The sequence below is a fragment of the Gopherus evgoodei genome, chromosome 15 (genome assembly GCF_007399415.2).
Source record: "Gopherus evgoodei ecotype Sinaloan lineage chromosome 15, rGopEvg1_v1.p, whole genome shotgun sequence".
Classification (NCBI taxonomy): Eukaryota; Metazoa; Chordata; order Testudines; family Testudinidae; genus Gopherus; species Gopherus evgoodei.
This window is the reverse complement of record NC_044336.1, coordinates 1,652,345-1,677,960: the sequence shown is the minus strand read 5'-3', so window position 1 is coordinate 1,677,960 and position 25,616 is coordinate 1,652,345. Positions and strand designations below refer to the sequence as shown.

The window sequence follows — 25,616 nt, the reverse complement described above, 5'->3', positions numbered from 1 at the left end:
GCCTCCAGTGATAGAACAAGAAGCAATGGGCTTAAACTGCAGCAAGGGAGATTTAGGTTGGACATTAGGAAAAAGTTCCTAACTGTCAGGGTAGTTAAACACTGGAATAGATTGCCTAGGGAAGTTGTGGAATCTCCATCTCTGGAGATATTTAAGAGTAGGTTAGATAAATGTCTATTAGGGATGGTCTAGACTGTATTTGGTCCTGCCATGAGGGCAGGGGAATGGACTCAATGACCTCTTGAGGTCCCTTCCAGTCCTAGAGTTTATGAGTCTATCTCCCATCGGTATGGTCCTGATACCTTTGCTACCCTGACTCACCTCAGTTGCCTTCTTTTCTTCCCAATATTACCCAAATTGCCAACATCTATGGCAACACTTTATGCACACTTGGCCAGCAAATTTAAATTAAATACAGATATTCTAAAAAGAAATGGAAGGAGGAATAGACCAATTATTCTCTGCTAACCAATAGAAACAAATTTTAGCCAGTGCTCTGAATTGCTTCTTGGACTCTGTTTAAGATTAATCCAGCAGAAAATGATATGGAAGATGCGTTGGACCCCTCTCTGACTGTTCAAAAGAGGTGCCACTAAGTCCAACAAATGTTGGTGCTCTCATTCAGCATGTGCTAACGTAACCCATATGCTCTGGGAATGCTCCTATACCCATATGTTTTGGGCAGAACTTGACTGCAGAGTTATTTTTTCTCTATAAAATACAATTGCGTTACAAGCTAAACATGTAATTTTAAACCTAATGGATTTTAACTGGAAGCTGAATAAATCTTAAAAAGCTTTGGCTAAGCAGAGCACTAATAATTACTAAAAGACTAATACTGCAAATATGGAAATCCCAAAAGCAACCAACAATTGAAAACTGGAGCATAGACATTGTAAGCTTGGCCACCATGGAAAGAATTGTACTCTGGAACAGAAATACCCCAGAGGAATTCTTAGAGCTATGGGATGCTAAGTATCCGAATGATTCTATAAAATGTACTGTTATTAAATTAAATTAAATTAAATTAAATTATGCATGTTTCAAGTACTGCTAAGGTTTGGTAGCAAATGGTTAATATATGATGAGAACTTTATATATAGTTTGTTATGTGTTATATAAAATATATAATTATATATATATAAAATCAAAACAAAACAAAAACAACAGAAAAAGGATCGTCACCACATGGAGATCAGCAGCACCACCACTCTATCCAGGTGGACTGATCTACTGAGCAACAACACACTGCCCTTCCCTATCTCTGTGTGATAGGACTGCAGAACACAGAGCTTAGATGTCATTTTTTTATATGGCCACTGTTACAGGTTCTTCCCCCGTCCCCTCTACCACTCCGGGTGCCACATGGAACTGGGTACCACTGAGTCCGCTTGACTCACCAGCCTGGCTTCCTGTGAGTGCATGATTATGTTAATTTCAAAACAAAATAAAACAATGAAAAACACTTCGCGTACTCTATGATGTTAATACCACCAGGAAAAGAAAACACGGGTGTCAATAGTCTGAAAAATTGGCTCTCTCTATGAAAAGTTATTTCCTGGACAGCACTGTGAGCTTGTGGTGTATACAACTATGTAAATATCATGAATTTGTTTTCTATGTGTTTCATATTTAAATCCTGGTCCAATTCCTAAAGGTATGGAAAGACTGACACTTCTAGTAATCATCACTGACTTGGGAACAATAGTGCAGTGCTATTCGCCACCTACTTGGGATTACAGCATAGCAAAAAAAATTTTTGAAAAATATGCCATTTCAGTTGACATGAAATTATTTGCAGATTTCACACAAATAGTTCTGCTCATGCACAAAAGGAATTCATACTACCTCCACCCCATCCCCATTTTGCCCAGTGGCTATGGCACTCATGGTGTGTGAGGCACTCAAGCTTGTATCTCAGGAATAGTCCCAACATGGAATTTTTTGATTCACTGAAAATTCCAGAAAAGACTGACTAGTTGGATCCCGAACTGATTTTTGTTCTGAACTGCCACTGAACCAAAAAGAACAGATTCCTCAACACTGCTGTTATCTTCAGCCAAATGGAGGCACTTGAAAATGTGAGTCTCCTGCTGCTAACCCTTGCAGCTCAGTAGAACCGTGGGTGGTTCTTTAAGGATTCCTCCCCTCTCACACTAATTGACTGGAATTACTGTAACATGGCTGCTACTCTGAAACCTGTAACTATCCAGTTACTCAGTTGCTTTCACAAACCAGCTCAGGAGAGCTGACGGCTAGCTCTGTATACCTGCTATGTAAGTGATTTCTCAGAGTATCTTTCAACATGCTGTAGAATTATGGAGAAAGCATATTCCTTTGTTTAGGATGGGTCAGTCCTGTTTGACTGGAACCCATTTTAAGAATGTGCCCCAGGTGTAAAAAAAAAAAAATCCTGCCCTTGAAGAGTTCAACCAAGAGATCCTAAGTAAGGGTTAATTATACTCAGAAATCATGACTCTCGTGATCAATTCATGAGAGTTGGCATGTCTGCTCTGCCCAGTCTGGATTGCTCCAGAAAACACCCAGAAAATGTATTTCGGTTTTAAAGGTTCCAACACCACAAACAGAGAAGGAAAAGGAACAATTTGTGATATAGACAGAGAAAATGTAACTAAACCCACACACCCTTTGTCTGAGGGAGTCAGGGTAGCTTGCCCTGACTAAATAAGACAGGGCAGCCATGGTGATGCAAAGGAGAGGGAAGTGTTTGTTTTGGAGGTGATTAGTCATTTACAAATCTAACCACACTACTCCTCTGTACAAGCCAGAGGGTACTGTTCAATTCCACAGAGATGGGTAAATCTCCCGTGTTAAGGGACAGGTTTGCCCCCTCCCAGGCCGTCAGAGTCTAAGAAGACTCAGGATACACCTACTCTGCAAATGAAGACCCGTATCAGCAAGTCTTAGTGCTCAAGTCAACTGACGGGCTCATGGGGCTCAGCTTTGGGGCTAAAATAACAATATCGTAGTTCAGGTTTGGGCTGGAGCCCGGGCTCTGAAACCTGATGTGAGAGGACAGTCTCAGATCTCAGGCTCCAGCCCAAGCCGGAATGTCTAAATTATTATTTTTAGCCCTGCAGCCTGCTTTGACAACCCCACTAAGCCCCTAGCTGCATCTTCAGGTACCCAATACCTTTGAAAATCCAGCCCTAAGTCATTTTTGAAAAGATGCTTTTGAAAAACTCCCATGTCTACACTTATAAACATGGGTGGGGGGGAACTTCTCCCTTGGGGAGGATAGCCTCATCTCACCTCTTCCGGCCAAGGGCGCACCCCTTCTATCCATACCCGCACCCCATTCCACCCCTTCCCCTGCCCCTGTTCCAGCTCCAGCCCACCTCTTCCCGATTCTCTGCTCCTCGCTCTCTCCTTCACTCCCACCGCCCCTCTCCACTGCGCCCTTGAGACCACAAAAGTTCTGTGCCTTGACTGGGGACTGTGGCAGGGAGCGAGAGCTCCTCCAGCCCTGGGGCCTTGGTGGGGGGAGATTTTTTCAGGGGCCCAAATTGGCCAGGGCCCCTGGGATAATCTGACACTACCTGCCCCCTGCCCTGGCAGCTCAAAGTTTGGGGAGGCTTAGCCTCCCCTAGCCTTCATTACTCATCACAGATGCTTACAGCAGCACAGCTGCACCTATACAGCTGTACCATAAGAGTGCTCATGTAGCCATGTTATGCCAATGGGAGAGAACTCATCCGTCAACATAATAAAACCAGCTCACTGAGCAGCAGTAGCTATGTTGGTGGGACAGCATCTCCCACTGACATAGCGCTATGCACACGAGCACAGATGCTGGTAAAACTTATGTAATTAATTATGATTGTATGGAGCTAGGAATGGTATCGCTACATGGCAAGGTCTGACAGTCAGTGCTAAATATCTGAACAGACCCATTTTTAATGTTAATTCCTAAAGGCATTAACAGATTTATTTGTAAGTTCTCAGGTGATGTGTTCTGTAATTCTGGGGGAGAAAATCTGCACTTTTCTCACTGAATGGAAGTTGAGTAGCTGCTTTAAGTGGAAGGCCTTAGACATGGAGTTGCTCCTGACATCTTCAAAATCATCATCATTATTACTGTTATTACTTTTAATATTTAGACTGTAAGCTCTTTCCTTTAGGAGCTGTCTCTCATGATGTGTATTTACAGCACCTAGATCCCCACCAGAGAAGCAGCAGGGAGTTGTAGAACTTGTGAGTGATGGAGAGATGTGTGTGTCTCTGTTTCTCATCTCTTCCTCCAAAGGAATCTGTTTAGAAACAGCAGGGCCCAGGTGGAGAAGTTTATCTAGGGAACACAAACAGACCAGGAGAGGGGAAGGCAGTGGGGCCTGAAAGCTGAGCACAGAGCTGAGCTGAGCATTCAGAGGCAGCCTGAGAATTTCAGAGCAGGCCTGAAAAAATAATCTATTTTCATTCCCACCACATACTCAGTTCCTGTCCACTGTCATCACCTGACTCTGCACAGGGCTGGCCCACTGATTGTGGGGAGGGTCAGTGAGAGAATCATTAGACAAACTTTACTGATGTATTTTCCCTGCGTAAAGCTTTATCTTTATCCTCCTTTCCCAGGCTCCTAATGCAGAGAAGGCAGCTAGTCTGGTGGTTTAGCTGTTCATTTGGAAGACCCAGGTTCAATTCCCTGCTCTGTGACAGCCTTCCTAGATGACTTCAGGCAAGTCATTTATGTGCTCTGTGCTAGACGTTCCTCTCTCTGAAATGGGGTAACAGCAATTCCCCACCTCACAGAAGTGTTGTGAGGCTAAACACAGTGTACACCCACCCCAGTAGATATAGTGACTCACAGACAATCATCTATCTGCAGGGCCCACCTCCCCTCTTCTCAACATCCCTGGGACAACCACAGCAATCGCTCACCTGGGGAAGGAATCCTAAGGCTATTTGAATGCAACACAGGAGCTGAAAACAAGGGGGAGGAGCCAGACAGCTCTCTGCAGGTCAATTTGAGGAATGCATTACAGCCATGACCAGGTTCCCTTCACATGACATGCATGTTCTCTTTTGTGGGACCACAGAGTCATACAAGTCTTGGGGCTCCTGGAAACTCCCCTGCCCCCTTCAGAGACAGGCAAGCTGTGAACCCCCATTTTCCAGTCCTTGCAGGGCTGTCATGGTCCCTCAGAGGGAGAGAGACAGAGACAAGTATGAGACACACAATGGGGCAGAGACAGCAGCTTCTCTGGTCCGTTCACTTTGCATTTAAACGTCTCTGCAGGAACGTGGGGCCAAAGAGACTAGGATATCAGAGGCTGGAGCAGCTCATTTCATGAGACTGGGAGCCACGTGCCACCGGGTGCCTCAGGAATAGAGAGTGAGCTGTGAACCTATACCCCAGACCCAGAAGAAAGGGCGGAGTCTCTCCCCCATGAATGAGGTTGATGGGAAAGTGAAGATCGGGTCCTCGCTATCAGCATTGAAAAATGCCACCTGCCCCTGTTCACAGTCCAGAGACACCTGGATCCTGCTGGGGACGCAGCTCAGAGACAGGGGGGTTGGAGGTGAGGTAAGAGCCCGGAACTGGAACCCCCATCTCTGCACAGCCCAGATCCCCCGCTCAGGGGCAGCACTGAGCTCCTCCTTTCTCTTCACAGACTCTGTGGCCACCCCCACAGCCCAGGCTGTCCCATCCCCAACCTCCACCTCCCAGCAATGTCTCCCTGAGGTGAATCCCTCACAGCCCAGCACACAAGGAGACAAATCAAATCTCTGGGGATGTTCAGGGCAGTTCAGCCGTATGACGTCCCAGGTCAAAATTTTCCGATCCACAGACAGGAGAAGCCGGGGATGAGCTGTATCTGCATCCAGAGTCACACTCACTGGGGAGAGAAGCAGAGCACTTCAGGAAGAGCACAGTCCCCGCAGGAGAGCCCATCCCAAAGAGAAGTTTCAGGAGGGAAAGCCCCTCAAACCAGGGGAAAGGGAAAAGGTGCGACAGTTCTGAGTGGTCTCTCTACTCCATTTTCCTCAGTAAATATGAAAATGGAACCTGCGGTGGGATTTTCAGGAACACCTAAGGGAGTTAGGGGCACAAGGCCCATTGGGACTTGACTTGTGCTGCCAACTCCCTTAGATGCTCCTGACAATCCAACCCAGAAATGTCCGTGAGCAGTGCTGGGGCAGAGTAAAGGGTGTTTGGGTGCCTGTCGGGAGACTTTTTCTGTGTATTGGCTGTATGTGAACTGGCTGCTCAGGCTGATATCAGGATTTTTGGAGTACAATGAAGCCAGGCCCCCACTAAACTCAATGAGGTATTTCTGTGCCTGTCACACGACACCTTTGGATACCACCTGACCGGTTCCAGACCAGATGGGCCTGGTTGAGGCACAAACAGGTCAAACCCTGCTGATTTTGGGGACAATCAGAAAACTGGAAAAGTCCAATTTTCACTAAAGTCAGGCCCACTGAGGCCCGGCGTGATGTGGGCAGAGGTATCTGTCTGGCTCCCCCTGCTGCCATCTAAATTTATGACAGGTAGCTGCTAGCGGGGTCTCACACTGCATTGCTTATGTACGCTGAGCTGTATACCCAGCTGGGCCCCTCTCTCCCAGTACAGCCCATTCCCACAGGGAGGTCCCTTACCCTCACTGTACCCAGCCCCCCAAGCAAGGCCTCCTCCCTGCCCAGTCCAGCCAGTGCCCTCACCACCCCCAAGCTGGTACCCTCACCTTCATCCGGTCCCAAATTTCCAGCCATGCCTCTCAGTCCCACTCTGACCAGCCACCCCAGCCATGCCCCTAACTTCCCACTCCAGTCAACACCCCGCCACACTCCATAGGTGTGTCTCACCTCACACTGTCCAGGTCCCCTAGCTGGAGTCTTCATTCCAGGGCTGCCCAGAGGGGGGGACAAGTGGGGCAATTTGCCCCAGGCCCTGGGTCCCTCAGGGGCCCTCACAAGAGTTTTTTGGGGCCCCTGGAGCAGGGTCCTTCACTCACTCCGGGCCCCTGGAGCTTCTTCCACTCCGGGTCTTTGGCGGCAATTCAGCGGTAGGGGGTCCTTCCACTCCGGGACGGGACGCCAAAGTGTCCCGAAGACCCATGGTGGGGAATCCTTCCACCCCGGGATCTGCTGCCGAAGTGCTGGGTCATCGGTTGCAATTCAGTGGCGGGGGCCCCCTGCTGCCAAAGACCCCAGGCCCTCTGAATCCTCTGGGTGGCCCTGCTTCATTCCCTCCCCATGCTGGCCAGACCCCATTAGCTGGGCCCCTAACCTCCTCTGCACCTCAGTCACAACCTCCTAGCCATTCTGGCTAGCCCCAGTGGCCAAGCCTCCATTTGCACGGAAAAACTGGATAACAGACAGAGCTCGGCCTACATGAGCAATGTGCAACAAACGTGTGACAAACTAGTGATGTAATCTTAGTTTACGGTTTCCTTAGAATCTAATCATTTTTATACTGTTTTAGTGTGCTGTGTAATTTTCTTTCTTTCACAACAAGTAAACAAAGATATTATTTCGGGGAATTATCTTTCCTTCTAATTTAGTGATAAATAAATAAATAAATAAATAACAATAATAGCAACTCCGCCTGGAAACATACCCTTCCCATCTGATCCCATGGATTTCCCCTTTCCTGTCTTCAGTTCCAATGGCAGAACTTCTAGTGGAAAGAACAGGGGAAAGAGACAAGACTTCATGTTGTCGTGTTTATGGGATGTCACTGCTCTTTGTTAACATAACTGCATTTTGGTTATGAGAGAGAAACCGACAGAGCCAGACATAAAGACAGACAAAACAGTGAAGAAAGAGCCACACCCATTTTTCCAGTGTGGCTAGGTTAAAACAGATCAGAAACTTTGCCTTTTCCCTCTGATGGCAGTGTAACCCAGTGGTCAGTGTGTTTTGTCTCTGTATGTGCCCAATTCACAGAGAATGCAAGTCTGTGACAGCCCCAGCGAGTTCCTTAGTTCAAGATGTAGAGATTCCTGTGCTCAGCTGAGGGTGCTTGGTTTGATCCCTAGGACTGGCCACAATAGTGGCTTTCACGTAAGAAGGGACTTATCTGGGTTTGAAGCACTGGGGCCCTCAGCTGTTTGGGATGAGCTTTGTCTGTTGAGCAGAAGTATATAACCCACTGGTAAATGTGGTGTGTCCCACCTCTGATCTACAGGGGATGTGAGTTTGTTACAAAACTCAGGTAGGAAGCTTGGCTCCACAGATATAAGTTCTCGACACTCATGATTTTAGCTCTGGAGCCCTAGTTCAATCCATGCTTTGTTGGCCAAGCTAGCAACTGTCACAACAGCATGTCAGTGCACTTTACTGTCACTCAGCAAGTTACACCACCATCCAAAGAGACAGCATCTCAATTTTTAAAGACAGGGAAAGTGAGGCTCACAGAGATTAAGAACTAGATTTTTTTTTCTTCAAACATGGCTGCTTCTTTATGGTGTAGGAAGGACTGATATTTTCTTTTAGAAATTCCCTCAATTATTACATCTCACTCTTGTCCTCACTGTGGAACAGAATTATCCGTAGAACTGAGCAGAGAGTAGTTTTCCCATCTTTCAAATATTTTAGAGAGTTCAAAAATTTTCTCCATCTCAAATTGGGACAAAAAATTGAAGTCTTAAAAATATTTGGTAACTCAAAACAGGGGGAAAAAATCAGTTCAGGCGAATCAAAATGTTTCATTTTGAGAGTTCCCAAACAATTCCTTTTTAACTTTCACCATTTTTTAAATGTTTTTCAGTCTAAATCAGGTGAAATTATACAACAAAAGGCCACTTCAAATTTTCCTTTAAAAAATGTCAACATGAAACATTTTGACAACTGTGATACTTATTTTTTCCACAATTTTATTTGAATGGTTGAATTGGAAAAGGTTCAGAAAAGGGCAACAAAAATTATTAGGGGTATGGAACAGCTTCTGTAAGAGGAGAGATTAAGAAGACTGGGACTTTTCAGTTTGGAAAAGAGACAGCTAAGGGGAGATATGATAGAGGTCTATAAAATCATGACTCGTGTAGAGAAAGCAGATAAGGACGTGTTGTTTACTAATTCTCATACACAAGAGCTAGGGTCACCAAATGAAATGAATAGGCAGCAGGTTTAAAACAAATAAAAGGAAGTATTCCTTCACACAACACACAGTCAACCTGTGGAACTCATTGCCAGAGGATGTTGTGAAGGGCAAGACCAAAACAGAGTTCAAAAAAGAATTAGATAAATTCATGGAGGATAGGTCCATCAATAGCTATTAGCCAGGATGAGCAGGAATGGTGTCCCTAGCCTCTGTTTGCCAGAAGCTGGGAATGAGCAACAGGGGATGGATCACTTGATGATTACCTGTTCTGTTCATTCCCTCTGGGACACCTGGCACTAGCCACTGTCTGTAGACAGGATACTGGGCTAAATGGACCTTTGATCTGACCCAGTAGGGCCATTCTTATGTTCTTGAATTGGGACATTTTTTGAAACTGATTCCCAAGTAGTTATAATTATCCCCATTTTAAAGATGGGAAAACTGAGGCACAAAGCATGACACATTTTTCAAAAGTGAATACTTAAAGTTAGGAGATTAGCCTTTAAACACAGGGATATTGGACAGATACGTTCACTCCCCAATACCCATTACCACCGTGGAAGGAACCAGGATTTGTCCCCGTTAGTTTGTAATTAGCTTCTGTCTGTTACTATTGCCCAAGGAGTTAACAGTGGATTCACAACCCTTTGGATCAGCCCAGAGTGGGGCCTGCAGGCCCTGGGGAACACAGGGTTGTTTGGGAGAAGTGGGAAACCTGTCTGTGGAAGGATTCTCCTTCCCACCGAGGCCCATTTACACTGCATTGTAAATACAGAAGAAAGCCTAGCTCTGGCTGGATGAGAACTGTCCTTGTGCAGGAACTGGCTAAGACAGTCACACAGCCCAGCAGAAGGGGCAGGCCCAGGCCAAAGGGGACTTTGCTGCACTGATTCTGGGCAGCGCTGCTACCTATAGGCAGCTCCACTTGGGGCTGCACTTTAGACAGACCCCAGCCCATTGGGGATTCTCTTAGCCCCAATCCAGGAGGCACAACAACCTCAGCCTGTAGTTTTGAACTGCAGGAGAAGGGTTGTTCGTCCCTCTCTGTAGAATGTGGCTGAGTAACTAATTTGGGATTATTCTGCTGGCTGCTGTGAAGTGGCGGCTGTCTCCTCCTTCAGTCACAGAGACTCCTCTCAATATCCCCTCCTAGTCCCTTTCTCGGTACCTTTCAGTTTGTTCATAGTCAACTTTACAGCAATGTTTTTCTGACAGAAATGGCTGAGGCTCCTTTCCAGCTCAGAAGAAGCCTCCAGCAGCTGCTGGAACTTCCCCTCCTCAGACCTAGAGAGAAAAGAAACATTTTTTGTGTGTGTGATTTTATTACTACACACTAATTACAGCAGCTGGCCCGAGGACCTGGAGTCAGAGGACCTGTCTATGTGGGGAATTTTCTAGAAATATATGCTTATGGTTATATCACTGGAGCTCTGCCAGAAAACCCCCTGGGTTGACAAACTTATCCAGCCTCTGAGCAGGCACAGCCCAGGCAATGGCAGCACAAGCTTTCTATATAGTGGCCACTGATGTGCTTCAGCACTGACCTGGAGACCAGCTCTAGGGATGAGAAGGGAGTTGTCTGCCTGGCTAATTCAGTCCCTGGCTTTCATCTTCTGTGAGCCAGGATGTTCCCATGTTCTTGTATTTATTGCATGGTGGGCATCTGCCCACTAGGAACTGGTCTGAGAGCCCCAATCGCCCATTCCTGAAATGATTTCACCTGTGTCACCAAACCATAAATTAGGTGGCAAATGTTCTGATCACTGCTGACCTGGGCAAAAGAGTAGCCAGTGACTGTGAAATGTAATGAAAGGCCCGTATTCCATCCCCAGACTCCTGAGGCAGCCAGTCCCCCAGAGATGGACATTACCCTTCTCCTAGGACTCCAGTCCTGTATAAAAGGGTAACACCCTGGGGTCAAGGGTCAACACAGAGAGATTGGTCTCTGCAGTGTGACCCTGCCACACACATGGTGCTGTTGTGCCCTAGGGAGATGTGCTAATAAGGTTCCCGAGCCCCTTTCCAATGCCGAGAAGTGTGAAGGGGTGTGAGAAGGCACCACGTACCTGGTCATGGTGCTCCTGATGTCCTAGAGGGGAGAGAGAGAAAAAAGGGAGCTCAGTCCTACATGCCCCACACTGGGCATTCCTCCTGCTCTGGAGGGGACTCACTGTACCGTTACCACTTCCGTTCCAGAGGGAGTTTTTAGGAGAAAGTTTGCAGCTTTAAACAAATTGATACATTTATTTTCCAAGGCTCATGATTCAGGAACCTTCCCTCCCTGTGTAGGGATCTGAGGGGGGCTTATAATGTCCCTCACCTGCAGGAACTCACTGGCTGGCTGCCGGCACTTCCCCTCCAGCTCACTGATCTGCTCACTGAGATGGGAAATCTCCTTGGAGAGTTTGGTGACATTTTCATCCTGCAGTTTCACAATCTCCTGGTCCAGCTCTGCCAGTCGGGCCAGCAGGAGTCGCTCTTGTTCTCTCAGGAACTGATGCAGCTGCTCAAACTCAGACATAATCTTCTGCCTCTCAGCTTCTGTCTGTTTCTGTAATAGACAACAGAAACAGAGAGAGGCTGGTCAGGGTCATAGAGAGGAGTCATGGGTCAGGTCAGAAAGCCTTAGGTGTGAGGGAAGGAGCATTTCACTGCAACCCCTGAGAATTCAACACCTGACACTTGAATGTGCCCTGTGGTCACAAGGGAGAAGATTTTCCCACAGGTTCCAGTTTGGACCCTATCTCCCTTCGAAGGAAGGTTTTTGTGTCTCACATGAGGAGGAATTTCTGTGCCCATTGCCTTCTGGAGATCCAGGTACCACCGGGCAGCAAGGAGTGAGGTTCAGCCAATATTGACAGGGACTTTGGAGAGAGGCCAGGGGAGAACGAAAAACCAATAGAAAAACCAGCAATTTTGTAAGTATGAAGACAGGATCCTCATTGTTTTTACAAACCATATTGAGACACAAACAGAGAGAGAGAGAGAGAGAGAGAGAGAGAGAGACACGCCACCAAACACACAGAAACTGATTCCCCCTCTTCACCCCACTCCACACAGACAGAGAAAAACCCACAGAGAACAGACAGCTACTCTACATTTCTCTTAGCTTTCTCTCTCCTGCAACTGGGGGGTGGACAGCAGGGGCAGGTGCTTGGTCCTCACTCCACTCTCTGGCCCCTCTGAGGCTGTGTGGGTCCCAGGCCAATATGCCCTTTCAGGGTGGTGAGCCCCAAAACTTCCTCACAGCCTCCCAGGGAACCCTTATCCCTGCATCCCAAGGTGTGGTGGGGGCAGGGATAAGGGGTCCCTGGGGTGCTAGAGCATACTGCACCCAAAGCCCTGGTGATGCAGTTCACTGCTCTGCAGCCAGCAGCAGCCAGCTGGGTGTGGGTGTGTGGGTGTGTGTGTTCCCTCAGATACCTTCATTTTATGTCAAACTTCAAAATAAACAGAGACAAATAAATAAAAAAACAACCAAACAAAAACCCCTTAACTGGACAGCCCACTTTAAACATTAAGAATTGCAAAGTTTCATCTTACTAGTTTGACAGCCCTGGAGCCTGATATCCTAATTAGCCTCAGAACAGGGGCACATGGGCATTTTCCTGACAGCGTGACTCTGCCTGGAGCCGGAGAGCCCAATTCTCACATTAGATGGTAGTTCAGTATAAAATCTTTTCCCACTGCAGCCATTCTACTGAAAGAGCCACCAGAGGAGCCAGGTATGCCATGTATGTACTCATGTGCTCCTTGTGGGCACCTAAGTCCCATCAACAGCAGTGCCACACTTAGGAAATAGGGTGGGCAGTAGAGTTTTCCCACAGTGCACTACATTCCCAGGGCTAGAGTGTCACCACAGGGGCGGGGTTGTGTGTGTGTGCTAGGCACTCTGGGATAGTGTTACTTTGACTCAGGCCCCACCTATGCACAGCAGTGTGGATGCCAGATCCCTAGGTTCATGCATGAGTCAGCAAATTGTTAGCCTAGGGTTAAAGTGCAGTGTAGACACTCAAGCCTGGGGTTCCCTGATACAGGTCAGATGACTCGAGTCTCACTATCCCTTGGCCTGCATTGCTGGATATACTTTCTGGGGTTATGCCAGCGTAGCTACAGTGCTGTAGTATACTTTCAGCTCAGGTTGACATTCCAGTAGACAGGGCACTGGATGGAGTCAGAAGACCTGGGTTCTGTTCCTAGCTCTGCTCCTTGGTGACCTTGGAAAGTCACTTACCCACCTAGTGCCAAAATGAGAATAATGATATTGACCTCCTTTGTAAAGAACTTAAGAACATAAAAATGGCTGTATCGGGTCAGACCAAGGTCCATCTAGCCCAGGATCCTGTTTTCTGACAGTGGCCAGTGCCTCAGAGGGAATGAATAGATCATAGAATAGAATCATAGAATATCAGGGTTGGAAGGGACCTCAGGAGGTGATCTAGTCCAACCCCCTGCTCAAAGCAGGACCAATCCCAACGAAATCATTCCAGCCAGAGCTTTGTCAAGCCTGACCTTAAAAACCTCTAAGGAAGGAGATTCCACCACCTCCCTAGGTAACCCATTCCAGTGCTTCATCACCCTCCTAGTGAAAAAGTTTTTCCTAATATCCAACTTAAACCTCCCCCACTGCAACTTGAGACCATTACTCCTTGGTCTGTCATCAGGTACCACTGAGAACAGTCTAGATCCATCCTCTTTGGAACCCCCTAATCATCAAATGATCCATCTCCTGTTGCTCATTCCCAGCTTCTGGCAAACAGAGGCTAGGGACACCATTCCTGCCTATCCTGGCTAATAACCATTGATGGACCTATCCTCCATGAATTTATCTAATTATTTTTTGAACTCTGTTATGGTCTTGGCCTTCACAACATCCTCTGGCAATGAGTTCCACAGGTTGACTGTGCGTTGTGTGAAGGAATACTTCCTTTTATTTGTTTTAAACCTGCTGCCTATTCATTTCATTTGGTGACACCTAGCTCTTGTGTTATGAGAAGTAGTTAACAAAACTTCCTTATCTGCTTTCTCTACACCAGTCATGATTTTACAGACCTCTGTCATATCTCCCCTCAGCCATCTCTTTTCCAAGCTGAAAAGTCCCAGTTTTCTTAATCTCTCCTCTTACAGAAGCTGTTCCATACCCCTAATAATTTTTTTTGCCCTTTTCTGAACCTTTTCCAATTCCAATATATCTTTTTTGAGATGGGGCAACCACATCTGCACACAGTATTCAAGATTTGAGCATACCATGGATTTATGATATTTGATACATGATATTTTCTGTCCTATTATCTATCCCTTTCTTAATAATTCCCAGCATCTGTTCGCTTTTTTGACTGCCGATGCACATTGAGTGGATGTTTTCAGAGAACTATCCACAATGACTCCAAGATCTTTTTTGTGTGATAACAGTTAATTTAGACCCCATCATTTTATGTGTATAGTTGGTATTATGCTTTCCAATGTGCATTACTTTGCATTTATCAACATTAACTTTCATCTGCCATTTTGTTGCCAGTCACATAGTTTTGAGAGAGCTTTCTGTAGCTCTTCACAGTCTGCCTGAGTCTTGACTATCTTTAGTAATTTTGTATCATCTGCAAATTTTGCCACCTCACAGTTTACCCCTTTTTCCAGATAATTTATGAATATGTTGAATAGAACAGACACATGGGGGTGCTATTGATGAAAAATGCTATATAAGACCGAGGTATTATCTATAATATTGGGGTGCATCTCCCCTGCTGCACTGTGGGCTCCCCTCTGGCATCCAATCTCTCTTACAAGCCAGTATTTCTGAATCAAATCTTTTCTGAACTTTCTCCAAGAGAAGTTTTGATATTTTGATGTTTTGTCCTGGATCCAGATGAAAATAAATATTGAAATATCAGAATTTCCCATGGAATGGAAATTCAATTTTTCAGTCAGATCCATTAATAACTATTGGCACCTACCAGATGTTCCCAGCTTCTTTGTGTATCCATCATTTGAATTTCCTGTAGTTTTTCTCTCTCTTTCTTCAGAGACATCAAATGGATCTGAATTTTTTTCTGAGTAGAAAAAAAAGTTGTAATTATTTGAGAATTTATTTATTTACTGTGGGAGGGTGGATATTAGGAACAAAATCTATGTGTATTGTCGTATTGGAGAGGGGTGGTGGGTGCCTGTGTGTTTTGATCTATGGATATTTGTAGAGTTTTTTGAAGTTTATGGCTGTGCTTGACCACTTTCATTCATGCTCAATAACGGAGCAGTTCAATGTCCATTTGTTTAGTGATAGCTGAAACAACAGATGCTACCACCTAAGTCATGGGCCAACACAGTGAGGCTGGAGTAGAAGTTGACCCACATGAACTGAGGGGTTTCCCAGGGACTGACTGCAACCACATTGGATGGCAACTGTGTCAGTCTGTGTGTAGCAGAAGGGCGGGGGAGGGGACAGGAGAAAAGTAGCCAGAATAGCCAAAGAAACACAGATAGCATGGCCCAGAGCAGCAGATAAAAGAGGGAGTTTGTTTTGGGCAGAGTGCTGGCTGGAAAAACAGGCTTGGACTTGTGAGCAAGGAAACTGTCTTCTGTTGTTTGTGTCTGGTGTGTTCAGGGAAACAGAACTTTGTGTACATTTTTTTAAAAATAAACATGATTGCACCCATCTAATACCCATCAATTTCTCCTCCTAATGGAAACAGCCCTAAATTTTGTCTAATAGCTCAGGCCAAAAGGGATGACATTTTAAACAATCGTTGATCAGATAGACATTGAATGGAACCAAGTTCCTTTTCCATAACCTATTGGCATTACTGTAACCATCAGAATACAATAGAGCAAGATGGATACATTGGGGAAAGGTCTGATGTGTGAATCAGAGCTGGGTGACATTTTTTTCAGTAAATAATTTATTCATTGAAAAATTCAGTTTGGGGCCAACTGAAACTGTTTGTGAATTTGGGTCACATTTGGCGAACAGTTTGGGAGGAGGAAAAATACAGAAAGTCAAAATGTTTCAATATAAAACATTTTCAAAACAAATGTTACAACTTTTTCAAATTTTAAAATTATGCTTCAGTTTTAAATTTAGTTAGATTTAACTTTTTTTACAAAGGAGGAGAAGAAAAGGGGAAAGAGTGCTCAAAAATTAATTGAAACATTTAGTTTCAGGGTTGAACAAAGTATTTCATTTCAGATTAAACAAAATATTTTGTTTGACCCAAATGATTTGTTTTCCCAGTTTTCATTTTGGTTAAGGGAAAAATGCTGTTTTGTGTCAATCTGAAACTATTACTTGTTTCGGTTTCTCAGGTCAGTCACTGAACTGCAAAATCAATTATTTCCCCAGCTCTAGTGTAGCTGTCATTTAAAAGTTTCTGTTCTCCAGAAAACTTCTTTTATTTAATCTTTATTGCAATCAGTGTGTTACAGAGTTGGGAAATTCTATTACAATAACAACAGATATATAGAGAGGAATTAAGTGTTATCAGCAAATTGCAACGAAATTGAACTGTCTTTAAAATCTAGACCTGAAGAAGAGCTCTGTGGAAGCTTGTCTTTTTCACAAACATAAGTTGGTCCAGTAAAAAAATATTACCTCACTCATCTCATCTCTTTAAAATCCAAAGCTGTAACTATCACACTACATGATGATGTCCTACCTTGTATTCCTGGGCAGCCTCCTCTATAGGAACCACAGCATGAGCTCTGTGCTCCTTGGATCTGTCACACACCAGGCAGATGGGGGTCTGATCCTCCTCACAGAACAGTTTCAGGGCTTCCCCATGTGTCTCACACACTCTCTCCCCTTCGGCTCCTTTTGCTACCTGTAATCTCAGCTGTTTGGCAAGTTCTACAACATTTGCCAGCTGCCTGTTAGGCCTGAAGTTTCTGTGTTGAAGGATTTCTCTGCACTGAGGGCAGGAGAAGTTTGCTTTGGATCCCTGCCAGCACTGGGTGACACAGAGCCGACAGAAATTGTGCCCACAGTCTAGAATCACTGGGGCTTTAAAATACTCCAGACAGATAGGACAAGTAGCTTCCTCCTGAAGGCTTTCTACAGGGTTCTCCGTAGCCATGACTCTCTGTGGGGGAGTGTAACTGAGTAGCTGTGCAGTGCTTCCCTGAGCTCACTCAGGTTTCCGGCTAGCCCTGCACCAGGAAGGGGGCGGGCTCTCTCACGAATCTGACTCCTGATGTCTTGTTTTGCTGGAAGGAGTCCGTTGTTAAAGCGATAGCCCAGAGCAGTAGCTCTCAACCTTTGCAGACCACTGTACCCGTTTCAGGGATCTGATTTGTCTTGAGTACCACAAGTTTCGCCTCACTTAAAAACTACTCTGCTGCAAAATCAGACATAAATATACAAAAGTGTCACTGCACACTGTTAATGAAAAATTGCTTCTTTTCTCATTTTTACCATATAATTTAAAATAAATCAGTTGGAATATACATATTGTACTTACATTTCAGTATATAGTATATAGAACAGTATAAACAAGTCATAGTTGCATGAAATTGTAGTTTGTACTGACTTCACTAGTCCTTTTTATGCAGCCTGTTGTAAAACTAGGCAAATATCCAGATGAGTTGATGTCCCCCCTAGAAGACGTCTCCATACCCCCAGGGGTATGTGTATGCCTGGTTGAGTACCACTGGCTCGAGGAACACTGATGAGGAATGGATTATTTTCTGTCTAAGGATGACACTGTTATTAAGGTCAAGGTAAATAAGTTGGGAATGTTGTGAATATCTGTCCGTTACTTATAGAGATATAGGATGACGTAGTTTTCTCAAACAATTAAACAGTACAATGCATGGAAATGCAGTTAAGATCCAAAATCCTTATTGCTGTGCCCATCCTCCACCAGACTCCTGGAGCCTTGCATATAATATGAGGCAGAACTTTTGTTTAGGAAACTTTAGATATGAATTATGTTTATTATGGTAGTGCCAAAGGACCAACCAGAAATGAGGCATCTATTGTGCGAGGCACACAGACCAACACTTTCAGACTAATTTCAGGGACATTTGTGGCATTAACTTGCTAATAAGGCCTCTCTGAATACTCACACAGTATAAGTTCCTTTATTTTATTTTGCTAAATAATAATATAAACACAGATTTACCCTATTAATGATCGTGCAGAAGTACAGTGAATGTGGCACTCTTTCCCGTTATTAGCATCCCTTATTTGGACTGAGCTGGCACCAGTCCTGTTGCAGACACAGATTCACTTTGCTGGAAGTATACCCCTTAGTGTCTATTCTTTCTTAGTTTTGCCTTTTAGTAATTCTGGCCGTGACAGGATTTTCAGCATCTGGGCAAAAATTCACACACAGCAAAGAAGTGCTAGCCAAGACCCCCTTGCCATTCCTCAACATGGGAAGGACAGAATGGGTATATGTTAGTGAATCCCCAAACTGAAAATCTATGGAATAGAAGATTCTCTCTGCTTATTTTTCACTAATTTCCATAACCTCTCAGGTCTTGATCTAGCGCCCGGGAGGAGGCACTTGCAATTAAATCCCTAGTCAGTCTCAGCAGAGAGGCAGTGACACAGAGGTAGAAAATCAGGGGCTATCCCAGCCAGAATGGTGCTGTTGGGGAGTGTGAGAAATGGTCCCAGCCTCCCCAGAGCTGACCTCTGCCTCTAACACTCTGATTCTCTGTGTCCCCAGTGAATATGACTCTGGATCCAGACACAGCAAATCTCCACCTCATCATTTCTGCAAATCACAAAAGTGTGAGATGAGAACATTGGGGCACAATCTGCCTGAGAGATTTGAGCCTGTTCCCCATGTGCTGAGATATGAGGAGTTCATTTCAGGGACACATCCCCAGGAGGTGGCAGTCAGGGGCTGTGGACGTGGGTGGACCCTGGGGGCTGCCAGTTAGTCTGTGAGGAGAAATGTGATGGGGGGGGGCATTCACCTTTAAACCTGAAGGAGGGATCTGACCTGTGCAGTAGTGTCAGGGTCAATACTGGGCTCTCACCTCCCTTGTGACCTTTCCTGCCCTTGACTGCAAGGCCCAGGAAGATCTGGGTTGCTCTGAACTATGAAGAGGGGAAGGTGACATTTTACAGTGCTGATAAAAAGGCCCCAATCTTCACTTTCACCAAAGCTTCATTCACTGATGAGAAAATCTTCCCTGCATTCTAGCTCTGGGATGCGGGATCCCTGTTCAAATTGTGTCACTGAGACACAGGATAAAATAATTCATGAGGCCCAAGCAATGGGATTCTCGAGCCTCTGATGTCCTAATCCCGACAGGCTCAGGAGGACTCCAGTGTTACTGTGTGGTAGAGCTGGGTGAATAATTATTTCTTGGGTTTGGGGTCAAACCAAAAAAAAGTTGAAAAAATCATTTTGGGCTGAATTATATGCTTAGTTTGATCAGAAACAAAATATTTTTCTCTTTCTTTCTTGTTAAATCTAGCTAACTTCTGAAACAAAACATCATTTCAAAATGACAAGTCAAAATACTTCTTTTAAAAATATCAAAATAGAATGTGAGAGAGACAAGGAGGGTGAAGTAATATTTTATCATTTTTTATCTTTTATCAGACCAAATTCTGTTGGCGATAGGGACAAGCTTTTGGGCTACATAGAGCTCTTCTTCAGGTCTGGGAAACTTGCGCAGGCCCGGTCTACACTACAAAGTTAGGTGGACATATGCCACCTTGCATTGTCCTAGTTGTGCATGGGTCTACACCTAAAGTTGTCTTCCACTGAAGTAAGTGCCCTGTTACATGGACTTAGTAATACCAACTCTCTGAATGGCACTGAGCCATGGTCAATGTTCATAGATTGGCAACAGTGAGAGTGTAGACACTACGTTACCTATCTCAACCCTAACAGTCCTCCAACCCATAGGCACCAACTTCCCCTGTAGCCGGGGGGTGCTTGACCCCTTTCTCTGCCCCAGGCCCTGCCCCCACTCCACCCCTTCCTGCAAGTACCTGCCCCATCTCTTCCCCTCCCTGCTCTGCCCCCCACACTCCACCCCTTTCCCCAAGCCCCTGCCTCTTCCCACCCCACCTTGCCTCTTTCCCACCTCTTTCCGCTCCCTCCCCCGAGCATACCCGGTCCCTGCTCCTCTCTCTCCCAGTCCCTCCCACGCACTGTGAAACAGCTGTTCGCAGCAGGTGGGAGGTACTGGGAGTGAGGAGGAGTTGATTAGCAAGACTGCCTGTTAATTAGCCAATTAACTAATTACCCAGGTAATTAGCACCTGCTAATTTTTCTGCCTGAGTGTTCCAGCCCCAAAGCACTCACAGAGTCAGCACCTATGCTCTAGCCACTGGCACACAGTGCCTGACACTGACTGCTCTGGTCATAATTGTGAACATCACTGCCCAGGGGTCACAGCAACCAGAAGCCCATCCCCATCTAAAGACCGACATGAATTTTTGAAATGTCTTTTCCTGATTGTCTGGCTGGGCAAGTGTACCTAGCAGTTCTCCATTGTTGTGTGCAATTGCCCAGCTGATCTTGCCTGCTATAGACTCCAGACATGCTCCTTCCTGGAGTAGACAGGAGATATTAGATCCCTTGATTCTGTGGGAAGAAAAGGCTGTGCACGTACAGCTCTGATCCAGCAGTTGAAATGTCAACATCTACAAGCAGATTGCTTGGGGGATACAGAAGGTCTACAACAGAGAACAGCAGCATGGGCTGGGGGCACTGCCATTGTATCCCTCACCATCCCTCTCTCTTCCCTGGACCTTCTGGCTCTCCCTTCCCCAGCCAATCTCCGCTTGTTCTCATATTCTCCCTCCAGCCTCCCCCCCCCTTTGCTTCCCTTTATCTCCCCACTCACAGTTTCCCTCTATTCCAGCTCTGTATCCCTGAGCCCCAGAATTCTCCCCCTGCCCCAATTCCTATGTATTCCCTCACCTTCCCTTCAACAGCTCCACATCCGCATGGCCCCATCTCACACTGCACCCCTAATCACCCCCCTCCTGCCCCCTCATACATCCCTGTTCAGCCATCAATGCCCTCTGGCTCAGAGCCCCCTGCCCCGCTTTAGTCCTCTTCCAGCTCCCACAACCTTCTGGCTCCCCAGATGTTGATGTCCCAGCCCCAATTTCTCACGCCCTACAAACCACGGGCGCTGACAGCCAGTTTTCCTCTGCCCAATGCAGGGAATCGCAACCAGCCCAGCTGGAAGCAGCCTGGGGCATCCCCCTGCAAACAAGCTGCAACCTGGAGCATCGCTCCTTGGGGAGGAGATGGTGAGCAGGTCTCACCTTCTCTCCACGTGGGACATTATCTGGGAGCAGAGCTCTGGTTCCCAGTAAGCAGGGCCGGCTCCAGGCACCAGTTAAAGAAGCTAAAGGGGCAGCATTCCAGGCACTATTGGGGCAGCACGTCCAGATCTTTGGCGGCAATTGGGCAGCGGGTCCCTCAGTCCCTCTCGGAGAGAAGGACTTGCTGCCGAATTGCTGCCGAAGAGTGGAGTGGCGCCATGGTGCTGCCGTGGCTTTTTTTTATTGTTATTTTTTTTTGCGCTGCTTGAGGCAGCAGAAAACCTGGAGTCGGCCCTGCCAGTAAGGGGGGCTGGGGGTCAGGACAGGCTGGGGTCTCTGCACTGGGAGAGTCTCTCAGGGAGCAGCGGGAATGTTCCTCCCCCACCTGTAGTCAGGGCTCTGGGGTCCCCAGCAGCAGCCAAGGCCCTGGGGTCTTGCAAGGAACGTGGGTTACACCACAACAGAGCCACTGTAATGACCGCAATTCACTTCTTGCTGCCACGCTGGGTGAGCCACGCTGCAGCGAGATTGGATGCACTGATCTGACCTCTGTCTGTCTGTTATTGTTATTATTTATTGCATCGTGTCACACACACACACACCCGGCATGTTCTGTCTAAGTGATAGTGTCTGAATTTGCATGCTCTGGTTTGGCAGCTTTGCAAAATCGTACAGTTATGTGGGTGAATAATGTTACTGCTATTCTGTGAGATGTGCGGTGTTTGGTAACTCAGTCAAGCTCTCAGTCACTTCTCTCTTTATGTGTTTATTGTTTCTTTCTTTGTGAAAATTCATCAAATACATAAAAAAGATTTCACAGCAGCTTCCCTGACCCAGACCCTCCCCCTCCAAGGATCCACATTCCCTAGGACCAGGAGCTCCTCTCGGCATTAAGGAGGCATCAGGCATAGAAGGCACCCTGTCAATGGGAGGACAGAAAGGAGACATCCAGATTGCACGTCTATAGAGACTCGGGGGGTTTCCCGAGAGTTTCCAGTATTAGCCACGACATGGGGGTGAAGGGTCCTGGTCTACAGAGGCTGCAGGGGACGTGTTTCCCGGTGATACTGACTGTGGTGGGATTCATTCTGGTAAGAGATTGATCCAGGGAGCAGTTTTTAAGATGCAGTGTCTTTTCTCCACAGCACGTTCACTGTCTGCTAGAGCAGGGCTGAGCTACCAGGTCTGCTCCCCTCGTTCAGGTCATGTAGTTGTCAGTCTTATGCCACCAGGTCAAATTAACCCGCTACCGGAAACCCTCCAATTTCCCCCAACCCATTCCCTGCATGGCTACCTGCTGCTCCTCACTCTGCCAGTGTAACTTTGCCTGGGCTATTTGCCTCTGGTACCAGTTATTAACATCTGTGTATCCTCTCCTTTGCTGCCCTGTCACAATTTGCTGCTTTTGCCTTTCCCCATCCTACAGACCAAGGGCAGTAAGTTGCGATGGACGGAGGCATTCCCACCACAATTTGGTACCTCTCACCTTTCCCCACTTTCTGGTAACAAACTGTCATGGATGGGGTTCATCTATCATAGTTTTACCACCTCTGCCTTTCTCCATCCTTTGGTCCTGGGCTGGTAAATTCTGAATGATGGGGACATTCTCATCACAATTTGCTATCTTTTGTATTTCCCTTCCTCAATATCTTTCCCTATCTCCTAATGTCCAGGCTGATTCCCCACTCTGGCACTCTGAGTGCAGAAGGTGGGGGCCCGCAAGGATTCTAAAAATTATTATTGGCCACTCCAGGCTGGTATTAAACTCCCAAAGTCACAGCTTCTCTCTGACCTTAGATGTGTAGATGCTGCCACCACCCAAGTGCAAGCCACATGCCCTTTTGAGAACTCAGGAAGGAGCACTTGGGAATTCCTTCCTGTGGGGTACCCATAAGCCCTTTCACACACACACCCGGGGAAGAGCTGAGAAAGAAAACAAAGGAAATTAGCTGTTGCCACCAGCTAATCAAACAACATATGCACAAACTTCTTAGGACACATACACAAAAAACCCAATCCTGTTCTTTAAAAAGGTAAATGTTATTAAAAATAAAAAGAAAGAAAATACATCTGGAACTTAGGCTATTGCTAGAATTAAGAAGAGCAAATATAATAATTAAGCATCAAGAATGGTTTTCTTGAGGTCCAGCTTAAAGGTTACAAGCAAAACAAAAGCACTTGGGGTTAGCACCGAGGAATCCACAAGCCAATAAGAAATAAAAGAAATAACCCTAATTATGTCTTCCTAGACATTTCCTGATCTACTTACATATCTGAGGTTCAGATAAGTAGTTCTAGGTATGATCTGATGATTTTCCATACCTGGCTTAAAGCTTCTTATAGCATTGTTGCTATGTGTCTTCTCTCTCCGGATAACAACAGACAGACAGACAAAGGGGAAGTTTTTCCCCCTGATTTTAGAAAGTTCTAGCCTTCCCATTGGCTCTTTTGGTCAGGTGACCACTCCCTTCCCTTTACCTATGCAGTCAGACTTTTTAACCCTTTACAGGTAAAGCATGTAGAGAACAGCTACCAAGGATTCTATAGCTAACTGACTGGATGGGTGCCCCCTCTCATTTATCATACCTAGTCCAGGGCAGAAAGTTGTGATACAGGGCATGCCTGGCACAATTTGCTACCTCTACCATTGCCCATCAGCGCAGTATTGCCAACTTCAGGAGAGCAAAAATCATGAGTCTGACCCCCAAAATTTATGAGATTGGCCCCAAAATTATGACATTTTAATAAAAGATTATATTGTGTTTTTAGGTCAGTCTTTTGGTTTTTGAACTCCCCCTGCGCATCACTGGAGTGTGTGCATGTGACGATTAGTGCCACTCACTCTCCTGCATACTGGGTAGGGTGATTTTGGCCCCTGTTACAGGAGCTCTCAGCCCCACATCTGCCCACCTCCTGCCCAGCAATTAATCATGTCCCCCAGTTCCTCAGTTCAGACCCCCTGTCATAAACAGGTTAAGGGTTAATGTCTCTTTTACCTGTAAAGAGTTAAGAAGCTCAGTAAACCTGGCTGACACCTGACCAGAGGACCAATAGGGGGACAAGATATTTTTGAACCTTAATGGAGGGAAGTCTTTGTTTGTGCTTTTTGTTTTGTTCGTTGTTCGCTCTTGGGACTAAGAGGGACCAGACGTATACCCAGGCTCTCCAAATCTTTCTGAATCAGTCTTTCATGTTTCAAAATTGTAAGTAATAGCCAAGCAAGGCAGATTAGTCTTATTTTTGTTTCCTCAACTTGTAAATGTTTCTTTTGCTGGAAAGATTTTTACCTCTGTTTGCTGTAACTCTGAACCTGAGGCTAGAGAGGGTTTCCTCTGGGCTATATAAATCTAAGTACCCTGTAAAGCATTTTCCATCCTGATTTTACAGAAATAATTTTTACCTTTTCTTTCTTTAATTAAAAGCTTTCTTTTTAAGAACGTGATTGATTTTCCTTGTTTTAAGATCCAAGGGGATTGGGTCTGAACTCACCAGGGATTGGTGGGGGGAGATGGTTAATTCCTCCTTGTTTTAAGATCCGAGGAGTTTGGATCTGTGTGAAGCCTCTCAAGGCAACCCAGGGAGGGGAAAGTCTGGGGGGAAAGCAGGGGAGATGGTTAATTTCTCCTTGTTTTAAGATCCAAGGAGTTTGGATCTGTGTCCCCCAGGGAAGGTTTTGGGGGAACAGAAAGTGAGCCAGACACTAAATTCTGGCTGGTGGCAGTGTACCAGAACTAAGCTAGTAATTAAGCTTAGAAGTGTTCATGCAGGTCCCCACTTTTTGTACCCTAAAGTTCAAAGTGGGGAAAGAAACCTTGACATCCCCCAAAGGGCAGTGTGTGAGTCCCCCCCACTTCAGGGAGACTAGCCACACAGCCCAACCCCTTCCACCTGAGCCCCCCTACACTTGCCAGAGCCCCGAGCCCTCCCAATGCACCTCCCATCCCTGAGTCCCCCCATCACACCACTAGCCTCCACCGGATGCTGGAGCCCTGAGCCTTCCCCCCTATGACTGGAGGGGTCCCAGCTGAACAGCCCTGGACCACCTGCCAGCCTCAGGGGCAGCTCGCCTCCCTACCAGCCTCAGTGCCTGCCTGCTCGCCGTTCCCATCGTCAAGTTATCTGCTGGCCCCAGCACCAGCCCCAGCACCGGGCTGCCCACTGGCCCCCGAGTTGGATTGCCGGCTAGCCCCAGTACTGGCCACGTCACCAGGCTGCCCATTGACCCCAGCGCTGGGTCGCCAGCCAGCCTCAGCACCAGCCCCAGTGCTGGGTCACCTGCTGCCCTCAGCCACCTGCTGGCCTCTGTTAGGA

General features: G+C 46.3%; 2 protein-coding genes and 1 pseudogene across 2 annotated transcripts in view; 1 reads left to right on the top strand and 2 right to left on the bottom strand.

The window, feature by feature from the left end:
* The window catches only part of LOC115635664, a 1,110,108-nt pseudogene that overhangs the window by 515,971 nt on the left and 568,521 nt on the right, over positions 1 to 25,616 (bottom strand).
* Positions 1 to 25,616, top strand: part of LOC115635684 (zinc finger protein 239-like) — an 861,693-nt gene that overhangs the window by 554,154 nt on the left and 281,923 nt on the right. The window lies entirely within an intron of this gene.
* LOC115635677 (zinc finger protein RFP-like) lies at positions 1,148 to 17,194 on the bottom strand. The gene is made up of 7 exons (XM_030534789.1): positions 16,717 to 17,194; positions 15,022 to 15,117; positions 11,388 to 11,618; positions 11,134 to 11,156; positions 10,236 to 10,351; positions 7,583 to 7,642; positions 1,148 to 5,858 (listed from the first exon to the last, which is right to left on the bottom strand). The coding sequence occupies exons 1-7, from the start codon at positions 17,131 to 17,133 to the stop codon at positions 5,341 to 5,343; spliced, it is 1,461 nt and encodes a 486-aa protein (XP_030390649.1). The 5' UTR covers positions 17,134 to 17,194; the 3' UTR covers positions 1,148 to 5,340.